The sequence below is a fragment of the Cydia strobilella genome, chromosome Z, assembly GCF_947568885.1.
Source record: "Cydia strobilella chromosome Z, ilCydStro3.1, whole genome shotgun sequence".
Lineage (NCBI taxonomy): Eukaryota > Metazoa > Arthropoda > Insecta > Lepidoptera > Tortricidae > Cydia > Cydia strobilella.
The window spans coordinates 15,377,352-15,397,847 of record NC_086068.1 but is presented as its reverse complement, the minus strand read 5'-3'; the positions used below and the strand labels follow the sequence as shown (position 1 = coordinate 15,397,847).

Here is a 20,496-nt window from a genome sequence, read left to right as displayed (position 1 = left end):
GTGTTAAATTTGTTAAATATCAAAAAGTATCGTCGTGTACTTAATTATGGCGCCACGCCATCGCTCGAAAATATGACACCATACCTTTGGCCTATACTCGAGCGTGTAGATGGTGATACTTTTTGATATTTTATAAATTTAACACATATCAGTGAAATAATAAGGATCAAAGTCAAATGGCGTTCCAAAAAACGCCAACTTTATTTGGCTTTTACTCCCAAACTAAAGGGGTACACATTTTTTAATTACAACCAAGTTTAAGTAGGTACAAATTGTGTACTTAAATGTATAATAAAAAATGCTAAAAACGCATTGTGAGGTTGCGAGAGAGCTCACGTGTGGGACGCCATAAAATTATTTCGAAAATGAAAATAAAACAAATTGGTATTGGGAGATGGTTTATTTCAAGTTTGTTTTATTGTATAATTCAGTGCTTGCTATAAAGGTTACCTATTGGGATCATTTGAGTAGGTATTCCAATGAGATAGTCTAACCGCATCTTCATTATCTGATAATCGATTACATAATGTCATATGAATAACACTTAGTAGTTATACAGTTTTAATGTTATGGTAATAATTAAAGCAAGACTAAACAATATTAGTCGTACATTTAGTTACTTTCTCAGTTAAACTAAGCAAAAAATATATATTTTTAATCTATATCGATTATTTCAAGTGCTTCATATCATATCCTATTTAACTGATACGGTTTGATTTATTTTAAGACAGGTCAAACCTATATTGACTCTTGATTCTACTTCTAGCAGAAGCAACTAAAAGAAAATGTAATGATAATAATCATGTGATCTATGGCCCATTTCTCGAACGGTATTATACAGATATTATTAGTGTGATGTCATGGAAACCCATATATACAATTTGACAGATTGTGGACTAATAACATTTGAGAAATGGGCCCCTGGTACACAAAGTACAAATTAGATTATTAGCTGAAGTGAAAGCTTGTCCGAAGTGATTACATAGAATATAATAGAATGTGTAAGCAATTTCAAAATAAAAGAAGCCTTTAAAAAAGGTTGCTGGTGGATTATTTCATGTATTGTAATGCTTATCTATAAACCTACAACAGTTCAGCCTTTGCGGCCTCTTACTATTGGACACTGGCGTATGGAGTTGCATATGAACGGGCAAGGCAAGCAAACAGTCGAACATTGCTGTCCTTCACAACATTCGATAGATGAACTAGGATTACATGGTTTGCATGACTTTTTGGGTTTGCAAGACTTGCGGGGCTTGCAATGCTTGCTTGGCTGACAGGGCTTAAGGGGTTTGCAAAGCTTACAGGGCATACAAGACTTAAAAATCCTGCATAAGCTACAAGGCTTACAACGCCTGCAACATTTTCCTCGACACGGCTTGCGACAAGTTTTGTAAGGTTTAAAAGGGAAACAAACGGGCTTTTTGGGTTTACAAGGATCGCACGGATCACAAGGACCGCACGGATCACATGGATCGCATGGATCACATGGATCACATGGATCATAAGGATCGCACGGATCACACGGATCACAAGGATCGCGAGGTTCACAAGGATCGCAAGGTTCACAAGGATCGCAAGGCTCGGAAACTTTACAGCATTCTATTGGAATACATGGACTACAAGTGTCCAATGGGATATCAAGTGATGAAGGGTTACTACGACCAGCACTGCATGGTCTACAAGGTTTACAGCGTCGACAGAGGCGGGAAGGCCCAAAACATTTGGAAGGTCTAGATTGTCTGCAAGATTTGTAACGTTTGCATGGTTTGCATGGTTTCCTGGGCTTACATGGGTCACAAGGATCACAAGGCTTGCAAGGAACCAGAGCCCCAGAAGAAATGCATGTGTTAGAAGCTTCAAAAGGAATACATGACTTACTGGGAGGGCAAAAAAGCGTACAAGTTGAAGAAAAGTTAGGCAAACATGATTTAGGAGTGATGCAAGGATAACAAGAAAAACAGGCCGGAAAAGGACTGCACGGAGTGCCACACGGATCGCATGGGCTACACGGCTTACAAGGCTTAGATTTACAGGCTGCAAAAACTATACTAGTTTTACTTGTCGGGCAAGTCAAGTCAGGGACACAAGGTCTGTAAGGGAAACACGGCCTGCAGGGTTTGCAAGATGGAGGTTTACAACTTTTACAAGGCTTACAAGGTCGGCAGGGCTTGCATGGCGGTTTGGAGCACGGTTGAATAGAAGTGCAACACACAGTGCAGCTAGTGCAACTGGGTTTAAAAGGGAAGGGCGGACAGCAAGGTTTACAGGGTTTACAGGGTTTGCAGGGTTTACAACGTTTAACGCGAGGCTTTGGTCGGCAGGGCTTAGGTCGGCAGGGCTTAGGCGGGCAAGGTCTGCAACAAGGCTTCGCTGGACATCCCGGGCAAGATACTCGGCCACATAAGCTACAAGGTCCACAGCGGGAAGTTTTTGGTCCACAAGGGAATTTACATCTTAAAGGCTTTTTGCAACATCTTGGCTTAGGTGGGCGGCATACAGGTATTTTACACTTTGACGGACGGCATGGTCCAGGCAGAGAACATATCAATGGATAAGGTCCACAACATGAAGCAGACCGACCGGGTGGTGGAGTCCATTCCAAAAACAACTCGTTTCTAGCCAAAGGGGATCCATTCAATCTGCGAATTACTAATTCAAACACTCCACGTCTGGGGTTATTTGTAGTACTTACTTTTATTGGGACTTTCTGTTCTCCGCTGTCAGCATTAAGAGTAATACAATTTGATGGAGCACAAGGATCAGAGCACGGTCCTAAACCCATACCTATACAGTTTGGTCCTTGACAAGGGCTGGTACCATGTATTGGGCACGATTGGCGAGGGGCAATTTTAATGTGCGATATAGTTGCCGATAAACCAGAATCGTTATTGGTGTATAACTCGGAGGAACATCTTTGTTTGTCAGGTTCTTTAATAGACACAGCCTTTGATGTTGCAGTTGCACAACACGAACTAGCTTGTTTCTTATTAGTTTGCGCAGATGTTGAATGTCTGCAACTTTGCACTTGCACGCTCTTGCTCGATCTGTATAATTCTGTCTCCTCGTCATCCACTCTCTTCGGTTCTTTTTTATTTTTTCTACTAAAGAAATACATTTCAGAATAGTTCATTTTCCCTAAATGGTCTTTTTTGTTAATATTATAGTTAGGAATATTCGTTATCATAGAACAAGGGGAGTTCAACTTACTAAGACTGCTAGGTAAGCTTGGTTGACATTGAATATATCGCTCGGTGGAAACTTGGAAGGACTTATTTATCGATGCGGTGGCCTGTGTTCCCGATGTGCGATGGCGACAGAACTGGTCATACAGCGTCATATATACGGTGGTTTGCTGCCTTCCATATTTAGGCATATAAAATGTATCTGGTATATTATTTACGCAATCATTTATTCCGTTATTGTTCTTCCAAAAGTAATTAATGCTGTTTGCGAAACAGACGCTGCTTCTCTTCGATCTGATAGTGCATATACTGGAACTTGGACAAAGTGTGATTGAACTTGTTTTACTGGTGCTAAGGAACGAATTGTGTTGGGATATATCTTTTAGCACTAAAGTTTCGGTTTTTTGATGCAGGCGATTAATATACTGATTGATCAAGTCAAGTTCCTTGTGCAAGCTCTGTACTTGGAATTTCAGCTTTTGTTCTTCAGGTGAATGGTGGTGAAGCAGCATACCCGGCGGAGCACCTACGATCAGTGGACTACATTTTATTTTTCGTGGTTACATTAACCTTTTCGCCGTCACGTCAATGAGTAATAAAGTCTCATCAACGCCAACCCGTATAAAACATATTGCGGGGCACGAAATGTACTGACTTTATATCAAGTCAATGGCGGCGAAAAGATTAACTCAGGCCATAGACATCCGTATGAAGATTCTTAAGTGGTGCGAAGGTTTGCACGCATGTTAATTTCATTCGCGAATGCGAATCGCGAGTGGATTCGCAATACAAACGTTTGGTGAGCGTCTCAAAACCGAGACTAGTTGGAAAAACAGGAATGTCATAAAGGTAATTTTATGAGTTACACAGAAGGTACAATATGTTTACAAGAATTTTGTTGAACTGCGCTGAGGTGTACTTCCCATCCTGACGCCACGAATAGGTATAGGTATTTTGCTTGAGAGATGCTCTACAACAGCCCATTTCCTACTCAAAGTATAAAGGTTTTTTTTGTACAAAAGTACAGAATAATTATCTATTGTGGTGTGTTGTGTTGTTTGCCTACTAAACATGCTAAGTTGGTCATTACACACGAGATATTGTACGCGCGAGCTGTAACCAATGCACACGCGTTTCATACGACGTTTTTCAACACACTTGCGATGAAAAACAAGAAACTTTCATATTAATAAAATCTGTCATACTGCCGGCCGGCCCTCGCCCCGACCGGGCCGCGGCAGGCGGTCGGGGGGCGCCGGTGCCCGCCAGTCCGACCAATTAAAGAAGGCTCCGTTTAAATGCATATTATTAGCAATCAGTTACCTTATTAATTCAGTCGGATAATATAATGAAAAAGCACAAGTGTTTAATATCGAGGATTATGAGCCAAAAATCGGTGGAATAAAAAGTAAAGTACTATGTAGCATCTCAGCTTGGAACACAGTCCTTATGGCGTATCACGGATATATTGCATCAAATTTAAGAGGTCGGTGTCGATTTTAGTTGCAAAACTGTAAAATTGATAGATTTAGTCCGTGAAATTTTACACCTTTTTTTACCTAATTGAAATAACAAGTACTGGTTTCTATTAGCACGTCTTCTCATCTTACCTTTTATCAGATCAATTTTTTGAAAACAGACTTACTAAATTAGTAATGTTTGCTTTTCTGTCGGACGTTTAGGTAAACGCGCGTAAAGCACTGATTTTGTCGCTCTTATTTGTAAATTTCGTAAAGTTTAGACTGCTAAACATGGTAATTTTGTATTACACATATCCTGTACTTGACGTTTATCAGACTACATTTTTATTATTATGACCTTGAAGTAGTGTAAATGAAAGTCAGACGAAATCAATTTCCTCCAGAAATAACTTCAAAACAAGTGACAATTTCTCTGAAAATCGACTTAATTTCAACGTAATTTTGATACTTAAACAATCTACAACATTTGCTGAAACTATTCTTATACATCAATTTGTATAATTTACCACCATGATTTTTTGATGAATTTTTAAAAACTGCCCCTTCTCTTCATGCATTACCGGTGACGCACGCTCGCGACCTCATTATTAAAAGGCAAGATGAGAAGACGTGATAATAGAAATCAATACTTGTTATTTAGATATTACGTAACAAAACGTGTATAATTTCAACGACTAAATCTATCAATTTTACATTTTTGCTCCAAAATCGACTACGGCCTCTTAAGGTATATGGCCTCCTTTTATGGGGTAAGTAATTGCAGTGATATAAACAGGAAATTTGATGCATGATTTTTTATTTTTGGAACCCATTTTATTTTATTTTATTTTTTATTTTCTGTTGAATCTGTGAGCTGTCCAAGTGACCAATGCTTTTGTATACATTTGGCAACAATATGCATTTAAGGGTTAAGGGCAATGTGTGGGATAGATCCATAGGATTCATGTAAACCTTTTTTCGTAAACATGAAATTTTGACACTACCATGCATGTACATTTTCGAGGCAGCAGTTTCCTCCAAATGTAGTCATATTAAGAAGAAATAATAGTTCTAAGTAAACAATGTAATAGATTAAGACGTATAGCTTTAAGATAACATTTGCATGCTGCAAAACTGCAACCAGCAAAATATGTACCGTAACTGTACCTACGGAAAAATCTTTCCAATGTCACCTTGTTGTAATACTTTATGCAAATAAAAGTTTTTTTTAAGTGTAAAAAATTATTTTTTATAAAACAATTATTGCCGATTGTACTTAACTCTCAGAATTGTCAGACATCTTTCTCTAGAAGCATTTTGGTTTGCATTTTGTTGGGCCTCTGTTTACTTACAGATGCCCAACAAAATGCCTTACCAAAACTCGTCAAAACTAATAATTCTCAAAGGTCCTACAAATTGCCACCGAAGGGTTTCACGCTTCATCTTCTATCTCCATCATCAAATCAATTAGTTAGTAGCAAATGAATGTATTGTCATCATAGATATTAGATTTTTTGTAGATGAGCTCAGAACTATATACGCATGCGCCCAAGAGGGACAGAAAATACACAATGCGATGAAATTAAAAAACGTTTTAACATTCCAGGGTGCCTAGCCATGGTGACAATCGCTTGCGCTACGATAACGAAACGCTTTGGGTTTCTCTATCACTCTTCCATATTAAGCCCCCATTCACACTCCTACAATGCAGTCCGCCACGCAGGACTGCGGAGTAGGATATAGCTCACACACTTCCTACATTGCAGTCCTACCTACCAGAGAACCTACCACGAAAGATGAAAATTGGAATTTCGCTATCTGCCTAGGTATATCGCTCTTACGATAAACTAGTTTTATTTTTTTTCAAAAAAGTATAATACATTTTAAACTTATACTAGGTTCGCCAAACTTGCGTTTAACGGCGAAATGATGCACTCATTTTCAATGTTAGTACCTTAATCTAAATTTAATGATTAACTTACCTATATATTACTAAGGTTAATACATACTTTTATATTACATTAACACAGTGTAAGTTGTAGGTATAGGTATATATGTTGTTTTTCTTTAAAAATTTCTTTGTAGTTTTACATGTATGTAAAATGTATGATTTTGGTGCAATAAAGAATATTTATTTATATACAATATTTACCTATCTTATATATTTAGTCATGCATTGTACCCAAAAGCAACTTCTTAATTTTTGATTTAAAGATGTTTTTACTCGTCACACTCGTCTTCTATTGATAAATTGTTCAATATTCGCGGTGTGATATACTTGCGCGGTGTGATATCTACATGTAGTGATAGAGAGGCAGATAAAGAAATTAGTTACGCTTTTCGTTTTTGGCGGTAGGCCCTCGTGTCGGTGCTCTTGCAATTCCGTTATGTGCTATTTCTAAAAAAAATATAGCTATTTTGGTGATTTTTGATCACATACACAGCGACTACCATTATATATTTCAATAAAATCTGTTAAGCCCGTGTTTTTCATTGTAAACAAAATGGCGGACTGCAGTCCTGCATTAAAATACGGTCCAATTCGTTATATGACAGTCCTGCTACGCAGGACGATATACTACAGACAGTCCTGCGCGGCGGACTGCAAGCGGTGGGCGGGGCTTGTAGGATTTGTAGGACCCAAGAGGCATCCTACCTGGGTTTTGTAGGACGCCATGTAGTCCGCGACCCCATTCACAATTCTACATAATGAGGCGGACGAAGAGGCGGACTACCATGTAGGAGTGTGAATGGAACGCTTTAGTGCCACAGTGACAGCTGCGTTTAAGCTGCGACAATAAGGTCCCTTTTCATAGAAAATGCCCCATTATTAACGTTAGAGCATGCCTGAGAAGTAACCCTACGTGGGATTTCAGGGTTTGAATTCAAACATGAGCCTAATGATGTTGTTCATTATTGTTTATTTGTTTATCACCCATATACGTCATTTATTTAATCGTATGGCATAAGTACAAAAATAGGCAATGACATTATTAGGTCTAATAATTTAAATGTCAACATTCAGGGTTCTGAGACGAGCAGCTGCGTCGGGTGTAAGATGCACCAATAATGAGAATTGTTCTTCATATGACAAGTAGAAATTATCTTTCACCTCAGCAGCTCGAACAAGCCTACTTTCGTCACTCCCTGGAGTGAGGAAAGTGCGACTTTTCTCACTCCAGGGAGTGAAACAAAGTAGCTTTTTAATTTAGTGAAGGCTATGAACTGCCACTTCATACTTTTATTAAATTTTTTTATGGTATGGTATGGTATGGTGTGGTGTCGTGTGGTGTGGTGTGGTATGGTATGGTATGGTATGGTATGGTATGGTATGGTATGGTATGGTATGGTATGGTATGGTATGGTATGGTATGGTATGGTATGGTATGGTATGGTATGGTATGGTATGGTATGGTATGGTATGGTATGGTATGGTATGGTATGGTATGGTATGGTATGGTATGGTATGTGGTGTGGTGTGGTGTGGTGTGGTATGGTATGGTATGGTATTGTGTGGTATGGTATTGTGTGGTATTGTGTGGTATCGTATCGTATCGTATCGTATCGCATCGCATCGCATCGCATCGCATCGCATCGCATCGCATCGCATCGCATCGCATCGCATCGAATCGCATCGTATCGTATCGTATCGTATCGTATTGTATGGAATGGTACATATTATATTACTTTTTTTTCTGTTTATTCTGTGTAATTCGAAATACATTTTAACCTTTAATATGTTCTCACTACTGAGGTGAAAAATTATGTGTGCAACACGAGAGCAAAGTTATTTTACATCTCGTGTTTTTGAGTCCCGCGCTACGCTCAAGATTCTACCTTATCAACACTCGCAAGAAAAACCAACTTTCCTCTTTTGTTGCACAAATAACTATTGCATACAATTTGGTCACCTCACCTTACTCAATGTGACTTCTTGTCGCTTTTCATACAGCGTATGTCAAGAGTCATAGGGTGACCATGTTTACATAGTATAAGATTATTTTTTCTTGAAAAGTGAGAAAAATTCAACTAATTATCTTTTAATCAAGCACCTATCATATGATAATGTGGGTCATTTACGGCAAATGTATAAACTCGTACTAAATACTAATCAATATAATATATGTAAACAGGCAAGTGTATACGCTCGTAGGGGTCTTATCAAAAAAATAATTATTTGTTTTACCTTACTGCATTGTAAAGTGGATATATCTCTTCGTAGTCGACTGTCCATTATGCACAGATGTCAAGTCTATGGAGTAGTGTAGTGTCTTTAAGACTTTTGAACCTTAACGACTCGCGTACCTTTAAGGCTCAAGCTTTGAAAGCTAGAGCATTAAAGGTTTGCTCACAAAGCGGTTTAGAACCTTAACGACTCAAACTTTTTATGACTTGTCAGAATGAAGTCTTTAAGACTCGGGCCTCATAGGGAACTCTAGCTTTTTAACTTAAGCTCAAGCCCCCGAACCTTAAAAGCTTGTGTCAAGCTTAGAGATTATTTTTGTGTAGAGAATTTACGAATATTATAATATACCTATCTATATCGGAAGAGTAACTTAACATCAGTTAACGCATTTACTGCCTGCAACGTATACAGGGTGGACCATTTAGAACCGTGATTCCGTTGCGTATGTATACATCCAGATCCAGATACATTTTCTATGAAACTATATTTTAAAATTTTCCCGTTCCGTTCCGTCCTATATGAGTGAGTCATAAGAAATAAAAATAAAAGTATTTAAAAAAATATTTATTACTTAATTAAGACTGGGTGATTACTTGAACCGCTTGAACGTTTTAACTTTTAACTGCCTCCGCTATTGACTAATTCATGAACGCAAACTAAACAACTAAGAGACAAAAAAACAAAACGGTTTCTGCAGAACTGTAAAAATGCCGCGGCATACATTTATAACCAAAAATAATGGTTTCCTAGTTCACTATACGGAACTCTAAAAACGCGATAAGTCAAAATTATCTTTTTCTGTTTTTCCCTATTTCACAAAAACGTATTAAATTTCACCCTACCCTATAGCGTAAGTTGATCTTATTTGTTAAAAGCTTTTATTTTTTGCTCCAAACCTTTACTGCTAAAAACCTTACAGACTTAAACCTTCAAAGCTTAGGAAGCTTTAAAGCTTGAGGCCAAAAGACTCGAGGTTTCTTTGCTCGTAAGCAGCAACACGAACTCTTAGTTCAAGTCGCTAAGGTTCCGAGGCTTTAAGGTTCGAGGCTTCAAGGCTCAGCAGTCGCGACTCAAGTCTTGTAGTTTACGCCTCAAAGCTTAAATCAACAACACTACTATGGAGTTTACTTCAAAGAATACCTACTGAACGGCTTGAGGCTTGAGTGCCGATCCGGTGACGAGCTTTTAGGAGTGCGACAACCTGTGTCCTGCTTTAAAGGTTTTAAAGGGTTTTTGGCGTTCAAAGGGTTAATTATGATTATTAAACAATATTATGTACTGATGCCGTCATGCTCTCCGCTCCGGCAGAACCACATCAGTTCTTATGAATTCGGATATAATTCACTGCAAACCATTTATGCTATGATCTTTTCGAGCAGGCACTTAGTTAATATTTGCAAATAAAACTGTATATTTATGTTATGGTAAAATGATGACGGAATTGTTATAGAATTATTTTATGTCTTATACGTGCTTATGACATACTGTGTGTATGAATAAATAGTACATTTCGATGCTAGTGCGGAATGACATTTCCGCACGTGTATCGAACGACGTTTTTTAATACAGTTGCGAAAAAATAATAAAAGCAACAAGTATTAAGGAATGGAATTCGAAACTCTTTATATTATTAATTCTGTGACATCATTGACATTGACATTATGAAGAGGTGTTTTTCTAGCTTTTATTCGACTAGAATAGATTTTGTTATTATTATTGAACCCACTTCAATGAAAGTTTTTTTTTTCAAATGCATGTTCAATAAGACAGAAACAATTGTAAATATTAAAACATTGTACTATTATTACCTAAATATCGTTATTTACGATTATTAGTGTATCGTATATTTATGAAAACAATATCTAATGTTGCCTTTGGAAACTTAAAACATTCTTGCAGTAAGAAAATACGCCTCTTCTTTGACAGGCGTTCCGTTCCATTCAGACAACTTATTAAGAACGGTTTTTCAACGTTAAAAAATAAACGTGTTATAATACTTATATAATGAAATATGCATATTTTTCGTATTCTTACATTAACAGTAGGTTTTTATGTTGATTACGACGTTTAAAGGAAACTAATATTAACACTCATCAATAAGTAGTCATGAATTGGAACAAGTAAAAATTTAAAAAAATTGGAAAAGTAAAAAGCACTAGTTCGCGAAAACCAACTTTCCGCACGCTAAACAGCCAGGAAAAGTAGCACTTTTTGAGCAACTGTATTAAAAAATCTATTTCACTAGTAGGTCCACCCGCTTGTGTTGTACTGTAGGTAACGTACTACTCTACTTTGTGCTCTATATAAAACCTTATTTGGACAGTAGGTAAGTGATTACTTTAAATTTAAACTAGAACAAAAATTAATAAAACAGTTTAAGTTCACTCTTTTATATTGTTATTAAATTATGACAATTATTTTGTCAATATTACCAAAAGATCAATCTGTAGCATATTTTCCACCCCATGTTGGATTTGGCGTTCATTCATATTTCAATGTGATATTTAGGGTATTAATTTGGACAGCAACTATGACATGGTGTGCAACACCGACGAGCGGGCACACATTGGGCGCCGCGATTGTCGTTGACAGGTACAGCCTTCTCATAATGGGGAACAGGTGTTATGAACTGGTATTCCAGTTTCGATTTCCGGCCCGCCCCTTCCACGGTTTTTCCAATTTTCAGCTTTATCACGCGGTTGGAGAAATCGTAGACGACGCCAGGATAGTCCTTCGCCGTCGTAGACATCAGCTGTGCTGGGTCCTCTCGAGTCATGTCGCCAACACCGTCAGACGTCAAGTTGAAATGCGCTCGTTGCTTGTGGTTCAACGCGCAGGTGTCTTGTGGCATTTGAAATACCACCTTGTTTCCCGGCGGACAGCAATCTGCACAATTTTGTGACAGTGTCATAAGATCATCATAGAGTAATTGAAGGTACACTTAAATAAAGGATATTCATAAAGTTATTAGGTATCATTTAGAGTCAATGTTTATAGCAATGAATTTTAATTAAATTTCACGCTTTAGGACTAGCAGCCCTTCGTACTTTTTTACTCTTTCTTATTCTTCTCACACAACATTCGCAGTCCAGGTCCGATTGCATTCTTATATCTTTCTTTTGCACTGGAGGATGCTGGTCGCCGCCTTTCGGGGTTACCAACTCTAGCTCTAATTTACATTTCCTATCTCCCTGGACTGCAGTTTTGGCCACTTTCAAAACGAACACATCCTTGTTTTGTGTAATGTCGCCTGTTCCAGATCGTTGCAAGGAAGGAGGCGGTTGGTTGTGTTTCGAGACCATGGGGCAGCCCTCGGTGGTGCAGGTGAACTGCGTTTCCGCGAGCTGAGGGCCCTTGCAACACACGTCTTCGGAGGGCAACGCTAAGCTTATTTGATTTTTTGCACACGGTGGTTTGCACGGCGCGTTGTTGTTTTTGTCACTTCCTTTCTGTGGTACAAACGGTCGCTGCATCGCGCAATGCGTCTGACTAATCTTCTTGATGGTTGACTCATGCGCTGGTACTTTGATCTTAAGCTCGTTGCCGCATAAGTTGGTGCCTATCTCTTCATATAGAGTATTGCGACCTGGCCATATTAAGAAACTTGTTCTCATGTGTTCAATCCTCACATACATAAAAACGTTACAAATGATTTTAAATACCTATTGCTAATTGTTAGATTTATTATATATGAATGTATTTGGCTATTTTCATCATCACACTGATCTATCTTTAAGTAGCAGTTTTAGCCCACGTGGTCCTGCTGGCTCGTTCGATCGATAGGATAGGACATCGTTTTCTTTTACAATCTTACTGTTTTGTTTGATCGGGTCGGCAGAGCCGGTTGAACCAGGTAGCCTGAAAGTAGCTAGTATATGGTGCCTAATATTATGTTGGCAGTAAAGAAGATTTCTTTCAATTTAATTCATTTACATAAAATTATATTCACCTGTTGTACTAAATTACGTTACTTATGTATCGAGCCTTTAGAAATTAAGACTACCTGAGAAATAAAACGAAACAAACGAAAACAGCTTTACATATTTCATAGTTGACTACTGAACCCTTTATTTAAATGTCCACTACACTTTGTTCCGTTGAAATCGCTGTAAAGTTAGCTTAGACAGACTCTACTAAGTATAATTTTAATTACAGTTTATGATTTTAGGGATTATTCAGTCGCTTTTCGATGAAGGAAAACTTCGTGAGGAGACCCGAATAATCCCAATAAGCTTTAATTTCCTCTTAGGGTTGAAAGGTCAGACGGCAGTCGCATTCGTAAAAACTAGTGCCTACGCCAATTTTTGGGATTAGTTGCCAAGCGGACCCCCGGCTTCCATAAGCCGGGACAACTAAGTTTATTGATTACTATTTACCTTGAAGTACTTAAAGTGTGTTCATTTGCTCGTTTGTCCCGTTTAACACAAAATACCGATCCAAAAATAAAAAAAATATAAGTGAACTGCCTCTTGATTGCTGAGATATAAAACTCTTATTAAAACGACCATTCTATTTAATTCAAAATTAACTGAAATTATTGCAATATTACGCGGGCAATACTGAAAGTTCCTGTAATGAGCCACTTGAGAGATGAGATGACGCAGTGAAAGAAAAAATATATTGTTTGAAAATCTAACTTTTAACATTTTTTGAGGTATAATTGATTTGGGTGTGATGCATGTGTGATGTGTATTTTAGGTATGTTGGCAGTTTGAAAATTGTATGTCGAACGTTTTTATCAACGTTTTTATAATTTAACTCGAGCTGTTCGTGCTTGAATTTCATACGACTTACAATATGCCCTCAAAGGACAACACGTTTATACCAGGCTTCCATTATTATCTTATATCTAATGAAACCTAGTTAGTAATCGTGCTACCGTTTGTGGTAACACTTATAAATTTTGTTGCTTTCATATTTATTTTACGGATGATAATCGTGAAGGAAGCCTTTCACCAGCGACTCTCCAAACTAAAATCGCAGCTGTGTTCTCAATAATAATAAGATACAAAAAAAATCGCATGTCGCATATATCAGCAAATTCAGATAAGCTTAGATATCCAATTGAGTCGAATATAAAAATTATGTTCACGTATACTAAATAGATTTCTTCACTTAACAATAGTAGTTTTTAGTAAAAGTAGCCCAACAATCAAGACGCAATATTCTACAGATTAATAGAACTACTTGGATAAACAAGCACACAACTGGAATCAAAACTTAATTTTAAATAAACATAGCTACCTAGTTACCTACACAGACAGCGGCACCCTAAAGTGCACCTCGCACGGGCTGAAATTATCAGAAATTGAGCACCTTAATCTCTTTGGCACCTTCCGTGAGCTCAGGGATTGCTTCATTTTTGATCATTACAGCGCATGTGGGTCGTAAGACTCGCAAGCGCTTCTTATCCAACCAGTTCTTATTCTCTCACCTTTTGGTACATGCAAACAGTATTCCTGTGTATTTCTGCAGGCCATCTGCTGCTTAGGATCTTGCTTTGGACCTGTGCAGTAGCATGGATCATCGGGGTCTTCGCATGGCATGCTATTATAGGGATCCCGGGCTGCAAAAACGCAATATATTTAGGTAGTCTTTGCTATCGTGTGACTCATAATGTCTCCAACGGGTTTCAGCGAAAGACCGATACAAATAGAACCGACTTTACACAGAAATATTTGACATTGCATCGTTACTATAATAGTTCATTTTGTCTTCATCAGTAAATAGTTCAATAAAAAAATATCTAGGCTAAAGGGGCCCAGTGATTACCAGTCCGCCGGACGATATCGGCCTGTCGGATGTTCGGAACTGTCAAATTCCTTAGAATAACAAAAAAAAAAAAACAAATCATCCAGAAATCGGGGCACCAAATTAAAAACGACCCGATATAATTGACTAACCGCCTCTTTTTTGAAGTCTGTTAAAATAGCTTAAGACGGGGTGTAAAGACAGGAAATTAGATAGAAACAAAAAAATATGGCTTGAGTCCGACCTCGCAAATATAATGTAATTTCCGAGTGAATTTTTCAGTCTTCAAATTTATATTGTGTAAAAATTCAATATACCAAGTGCAATTTTGCATTAGCCCCCTCTTAACCCAGACTATCGGACAATTTCGGAAATTATATGTTAGAAGTAGCATTCAATTTCTAAAATGTTTATGAGTATAGTTTTAGAGTTTACGTCGTAGTTGCTGTGATAGCTAAGTAATATATTTGTCACATCACAATTTATAAATTAGTAGGTATTTTACAGAACTATACAAAGTACGATACCTGGGTCGCAGACTCCACCTGCACCGCCGCGCGAGCTACCAGCCGCAGATCCCCCGCCAGCGGCGCGCGCGGCTCCGCATGCACAGGGATCGCCGGGGCTCTGTGATTTTCTTGGAGGGTTACACGATCGGTCTTCAATTCCAGGACCTCCCATTCCACTGCCTAACACAGGAGGGCCTCCGCTGCCTCGAAATTTTGTTACAATTAATTTACCAAAACATGAAATACGCAAAAACATCAAAATTTCTCCAGTTTCGACACCATCCGATCCTTTTATATGGAATGAATCTTTCAAAGCTTGATAGCTGACGTTGTTAGGGTCTTCCAAGAAGCTCTTACGGGCCTGCACGAATTCCTTAGTCATGTCAATGGTTGCTTCTCCTAGGTTTACTTTGGTTGGTAAACAACCACAGGGAAGCTCTTTGTATACAGATACCTTTATTTCGAACTTATTCATTGCGTTGGAGATATCGGATTGCTTAAGTGAAAAAAGGCAGGATTTTCCGCTATTAAATGACTTCATGAACGGAGAGTCGTTGAGACCGGAACTGCCACCGGCATCATCGTCACAAAGTTCGAGGGGGTCACACGCGGGACATTTAACGCTGACACAAGTCCTAAAGGCCTTGTCGGAAAAACAGGGACTTTTTGAATTAATAATTTTATCAATTAGCACTTCCAGGAGGAAGAGGCCGTCATCCTGGTTCGCCATCGCAATCGGGTGTTTTTCAAAACGGTTTTTTTTTTAGTTTTTACAACATTGACTTATTTTGAATTATGGTTTAAGACGGATGAATTTTGACGAGTGAAATAAAAGAAAACCGCAGGATGACTGATGTCATCTTCTTTTTAACCGACCTCAAGATTTCAAACGGAGGAGGTTCTCAATTCGGTTGTTTTTTTTATGTTTGTTACTCCATAACTCCGTCATGTCTGGACCGATTTTGATTTTTTTTTGTCAAAACGCAGTTCTAATGATGGGATCCATAAGGAATCGAGGGAACTCCTCAAATGTTAAAGGCATACATATAGTGATTTTAGTATTTATTTTCATCAACATATCAAGCATTTATATTTAAAAAAGTGACATTTGATGAAGTGGAACTGCTGATGATGACCAGAACGGAACTCTTCAATGACGCATAGTTCACGTTTGGCGATTTGTCCTCTTCGTTATGTTTGTTAAGCAAGTTAGGTTGCAAGACACATTTTTGTCAAGCTCGAGGTTCTGATGATGGGATCCATGAGGAATCGAGGGAACTCCTCAAATGTGAAAGGCATACATATAGTGATTTTTGTATTTTCATCAACAAATCCAGCATTTACATACGAAAAAGGATGCTGATGATGATCAGAATGGAACTCTTCAACGACACATAGTTCACGTTTGGCGATTTATTCTCTTCGTTATGGACCCAGACCCAAACTTGGACCTGGACTATTTTTTGAACTGCAATCCTCACAGAACCGAACTGCTATCAGAAAAGTGGGTTAGGTTAGGTTAGAACTGTGACCCTTACAGAAACGAAATGCTATCAGAACATTGAGTTAGGTTAGGTTAGAACTGTGAGGGAGCCCGCAATGGGACCTTGAAGCTAAAGTCCAGTCCGCGGTTTATTGGCGAGTGCTGGAAGCAAGGAAGGAGGAGAACTGGCCCGCCCCACGTGAGGTCCGCCAGTGGCGTGAAGAGGCGCGAGACGCCCTCTACCAGCAGTGGTCAGAGCGTCTGGAAATCCCGGGTGCTAGCCGGGACCTAGTGGCCGCTGTGCGGCCTGTTCTTAAGGAATGGGTCGAACGCAAGCACGGCGCACCCTCCTTCCATCTCTCACAGCTCCTAACGGGGCACGGCTGCTTCGGTTGGTACCTATGTGAGAGGTTAGGAAGAGAGCCGACGACGGTGTGCCACCACTGCAACGAAGGAGCCGTAGATACGGCCCAACACACGCGCGAAGAATGCCCTGCGTGGGCGGAGCCCCGCGCTATCCTGTCCGCAGCTGTGGGAGGAGACCTCTCACTGCCGGCGCTAATACGCCGCATGGTCAGCAGTGAGGTGGTATGGGCGGCAGTAGCCACCTTTAGTGTCACCGTCCTGACACAAAAGGAGGCTGCAGAAAGAGTGCGCGAGGACGATGCAAATTCGCTCCCTCAGCGCCGTAGGAGGCCAGGCCGGCGGCGAAGGGCCTACGCAGCCCGAATGATGCCGCCTTAACGGGGACCTGCGGGTGATGGGCCGGGAGTTCCATCACTCGCCTGAAGAGGTTCTGAGCTGGAAGGCCCTCAAGTGTTCCGAGGCGCCTTCAGCGGAGTAGGCTGCTGGAGCAGTCCCAAAAGACGAGCCCGCGAGGGCAACGCCGGCGGGGTATCGGAGGCCTAAAGTCACGTTCCCGAAACCCCGCCCACAAAGCGCGCGGCGGAACACCCCAGGGGGTTTAGTCCGTGGGAGTCGGACATACCCACCTTAGGCTTCTCCCGGGCCGGTGGGATCCATTACGGATTCCCCCTGGGTAAAAAAAAAAAAAAAAAAAAAAGGTTAGAACTGTGACCCTTACAGAAACGAAATGCTACTAGAAAAGTGGGTGGTTTTACCTCCTTTTAGTTAGGCAAAAGATGCTGTCTTTTTCATTTCATTGTCTGGAGTGTACCCTCAACAATAAGTTGCCTTTCAACGGCATCCCCCATTAAAGTCGTTTTTTTTTTTCTTAAAAATTATTATACCTACTGTGACGGTTGTAAACCTCGTTGCATGGATTGATAGACAAAGGTCTAGTATTTAAACCATATTTAAACTGATCAAGGTAGACAAACTATTAGTGCCCAGCCGATTATTCGCCGAACATCAAGTAGTGGCTGGCACTTAACATGGTTTTAGTTGGCAAATATTTGTGTTGCATCCCTTTTGTTTTGTATGTCAAAGGAAAGAGATGCAACACGAAAATTTGTCAAATACAGCCGTGAAGTGCGGGAGCGTTTCCACATTGTCCGATCCGATATCAGATGTTTATAGTTTTAGTGTAATTAAGTGGCTGAATAGCTTTGATTTTTTTAACTAAATATTTATTATACTATACTCTTTCGAAAAAAACGGCGGTGTAACACATGTTTAGTGTACCTCATATTTCGTAATAGGGAATATTACACGAAACTCTGCGCAGGGGGCGCGGGCGCCACTACCACAATCTGCAGGGTCTATCGCAAAACAAGAAAATCGAAATAGGCTATTTGACTAATTTTTGAAAATGGTTTTAATTTATTGTTTATGACTTAATAATTACACTACATTGATATTTCCGTGAAATTTCCTGTATTAAATATTAAAAAACAATGTTAAAGTTTATTTATTTTGAACGCGCTTTAAACGCTGTTTTTGCAAAGAGGCTAATCACGTGACACGTGTGACGTCACGCGCAAGTAAACCCAGTCAATGACCTTAGTTATGTGCATTGAATTCATTATTTCACTGTAAAATGGTATATAAATGGTGTATACCTATAGTGCCGCAATGTTCAAGTACGACTATAAAAAATCCAGACAAATCGTTTCTTTCCATTCCAACGAATCCCAAAAAAGAAAAATGTGTTTAAAACTAGCGCGAAGAGACCCAAAGAGCATTTTAGCGCATACAAATGTTTTATGTGTGAAGACTACTTCGATGTAAGTAATATTTAACTGTAAATAAATATAGTAATTAAAGCAGCGGATTTTGTTATTTAACGAAACAAGATCTAGCTATTTAATGTATTACTACATAACCTCATAAAATAGCTTTTACAGCATTAGTAGGTAGTTAGTAGCATACTTTTTCTTTCAAACTAAAGTGCAGTATGGAGATACTATTCTCGTCATCGTATTCTATACATATATATATCGTCGTCGTATTCGTATCATCGAAATCGAAATATTCGTAAATAAACAATTTCTACGTACACAGCTGTTTTTACATTTCTAAGTTCCTCAGCATAGCTTTTTTTTCGTATGGCTTTTTGTGTTACTCTACTTCAGAGATTTTCAGTTTTTAGATATTGTACCGCTTCCTTGGTTAAGGTGGTGAAATCCTCCACCTGCCCATGGTATCTGGTTAGAGGACAATCAAATACCGTGTGGTGTACGGTCTGCTCGGGTGCTCCACACCGGCATACTGGTGACTCGCACCAGTTCCATTTGTGCCATAAGTAAGCACAGTTCCCATCTCCGGTCCTTATCCGATTCAGCATGCACCAGACGCGTCGGGGCTCCTCAAAGCCAGCAGGTCGAGTCTTGGTATTAGGCTTGAAGACGTCGCCAGGGAGAGATCTTGATTCCCATTCAGATTCCCAGCAGTCCCGTAGAAATTATGTTGCAGAGTGGTGTCCCTAAACTTCACTTTGAGCTCTTTTTTGGCCATTTTGTTGTTTAAGTGAAAGCAAGCTACTTCCGTTTTAGAAGGGTTGGGACACAAGCGCCAGTTCGTGAAGAAGTTGTCCATGGTAGAGAGGTCCCTTATTAGCGTTAGTTCGGAAGCCTGCATGTTTGAGTCTGGTGTGACCAGGGCCAGATCGTCCGCGTATCCAAACTTCCGACTTGTTGTTTCGGGCATGTCGTGGACGTATAAATTGAAGAGCAGTGGTGCGAGGACCGACCCTTAGGGAAATATAGTAATCCGGATTATCTTTAAAGAAAAGTGCAACCATTAATGCGTCTATGTCTGGTAGGTTGCCGCTATCAGCTTTCACATATTTCGGCCCCATTTTGAGATTCTTATGAATATTGTGCTACTAGATATACGGATAAATCGGAATATATCAGAAAACTGTGGAACAATAACTAAAGTTAACTAAATACAAATAAAACAGTTAAACACTCAAGACAATCAAGAATGTTTACCCGCGTGTGACGTCATCCGAGCGTTGACCAATCACAGAGCGTTCACGTCCCTGATGAAATTTCAAAAAATATTAAATTTTTCTTTCGTTTATTTTCCAAAAAATAAACATAATTTACATTCAAATATAGTGAAATATACTTTATTAGTTTATTATCTTTCAGGATGACAGCAATTCGTTATATATTTTTAATGTTGTCAATACCCTATTTCGTTATCTAACATCTCTGTCCAAGAGTGACATATTCATGCGATAAAGAGGCAGATAGCGAAATTTTTGATTCGCGTTTCCCGGTAGGTTCTCTGTAAACAAACCACCTTGGTGCATCAATGTCATATTTTATTATCTCTGAAAACTTGTCAAGAACCTGTTAAAGGAGGTACAGTATGTATAAGTTACTCTATGATTTACTAAAAAGGCTAGTGCTAATATCCCCTATATTGCGGGCGTCTTTCTCAACTCGGAAGTCGCCGTATTCACTTATGGATAGTATAGAAAGGATGCACATCTCTTATGGCAGAATTGTTG

General features: G+C 39.2%; 2 protein-coding genes and 1 long non-coding RNA gene across 5 annotated transcripts in view; all 3 read right to left on the bottom strand.

The window, feature by feature from the left end:
- LOC134754495 (uncharacterized) overlaps positions 1 to 20,496 on the bottom strand; it is a 400,626-nt gene that overhangs the window by 198,273 nt on the left and 181,857 nt on the right. The gene's annotated exons all lie outside the window — the stretch shown is intronic.
- LOC134753883 (kielin/chordin-like protein) lies at positions 1,052 to 3,936 on the bottom strand. The gene is made up of 2 exons (XM_063689842.1): positions 3,875 to 3,936; positions 1,052 to 3,755 (listed from the first exon to the last, which is right to left on the bottom strand). The coding sequence occupies exon 2, from the start codon at positions 3,695 to 3,697 to the stop codon at positions 1,094 to 1,096; it is 2,604 nt and encodes an 867-aa protein (XP_063545912.1). The 5' UTR covers positions 3,698 to 3,755; positions 3,875 to 3,936; the 3' UTR covers positions 1,052 to 1,093.
- On the bottom strand, positions 11,342 to 15,927 carry LOC134753884 (uncharacterized). 2 transcript variants are annotated; one of them, XM_063689844.1, is made up of 3 exons: positions 15,110 to 15,927; positions 14,266 to 14,397; positions 11,342 to 11,717 (listed from the first exon to the last, which is right to left on the bottom strand). In XM_063689844.1, exons 1-3 carry the CDS (start codon positions 15,819 to 15,821, stop codon positions 11,344 to 11,346), a joined length of 1,218 nt encoding a protein of 405 aa, XP_063545914.1. In that variant the 5' UTR covers positions 15,822 to 15,927; the 3' UTR covers positions 11,342 to 11,343. The 2 variants fall into 2 exon arrangements, with proteins under 2 accessions (XP_063545914.1, XP_063545913.1); XM_063689843.1 differs by lacking the exon at positions 11,342 to 11,717 and adding an exon at positions 11,725 to 12,417.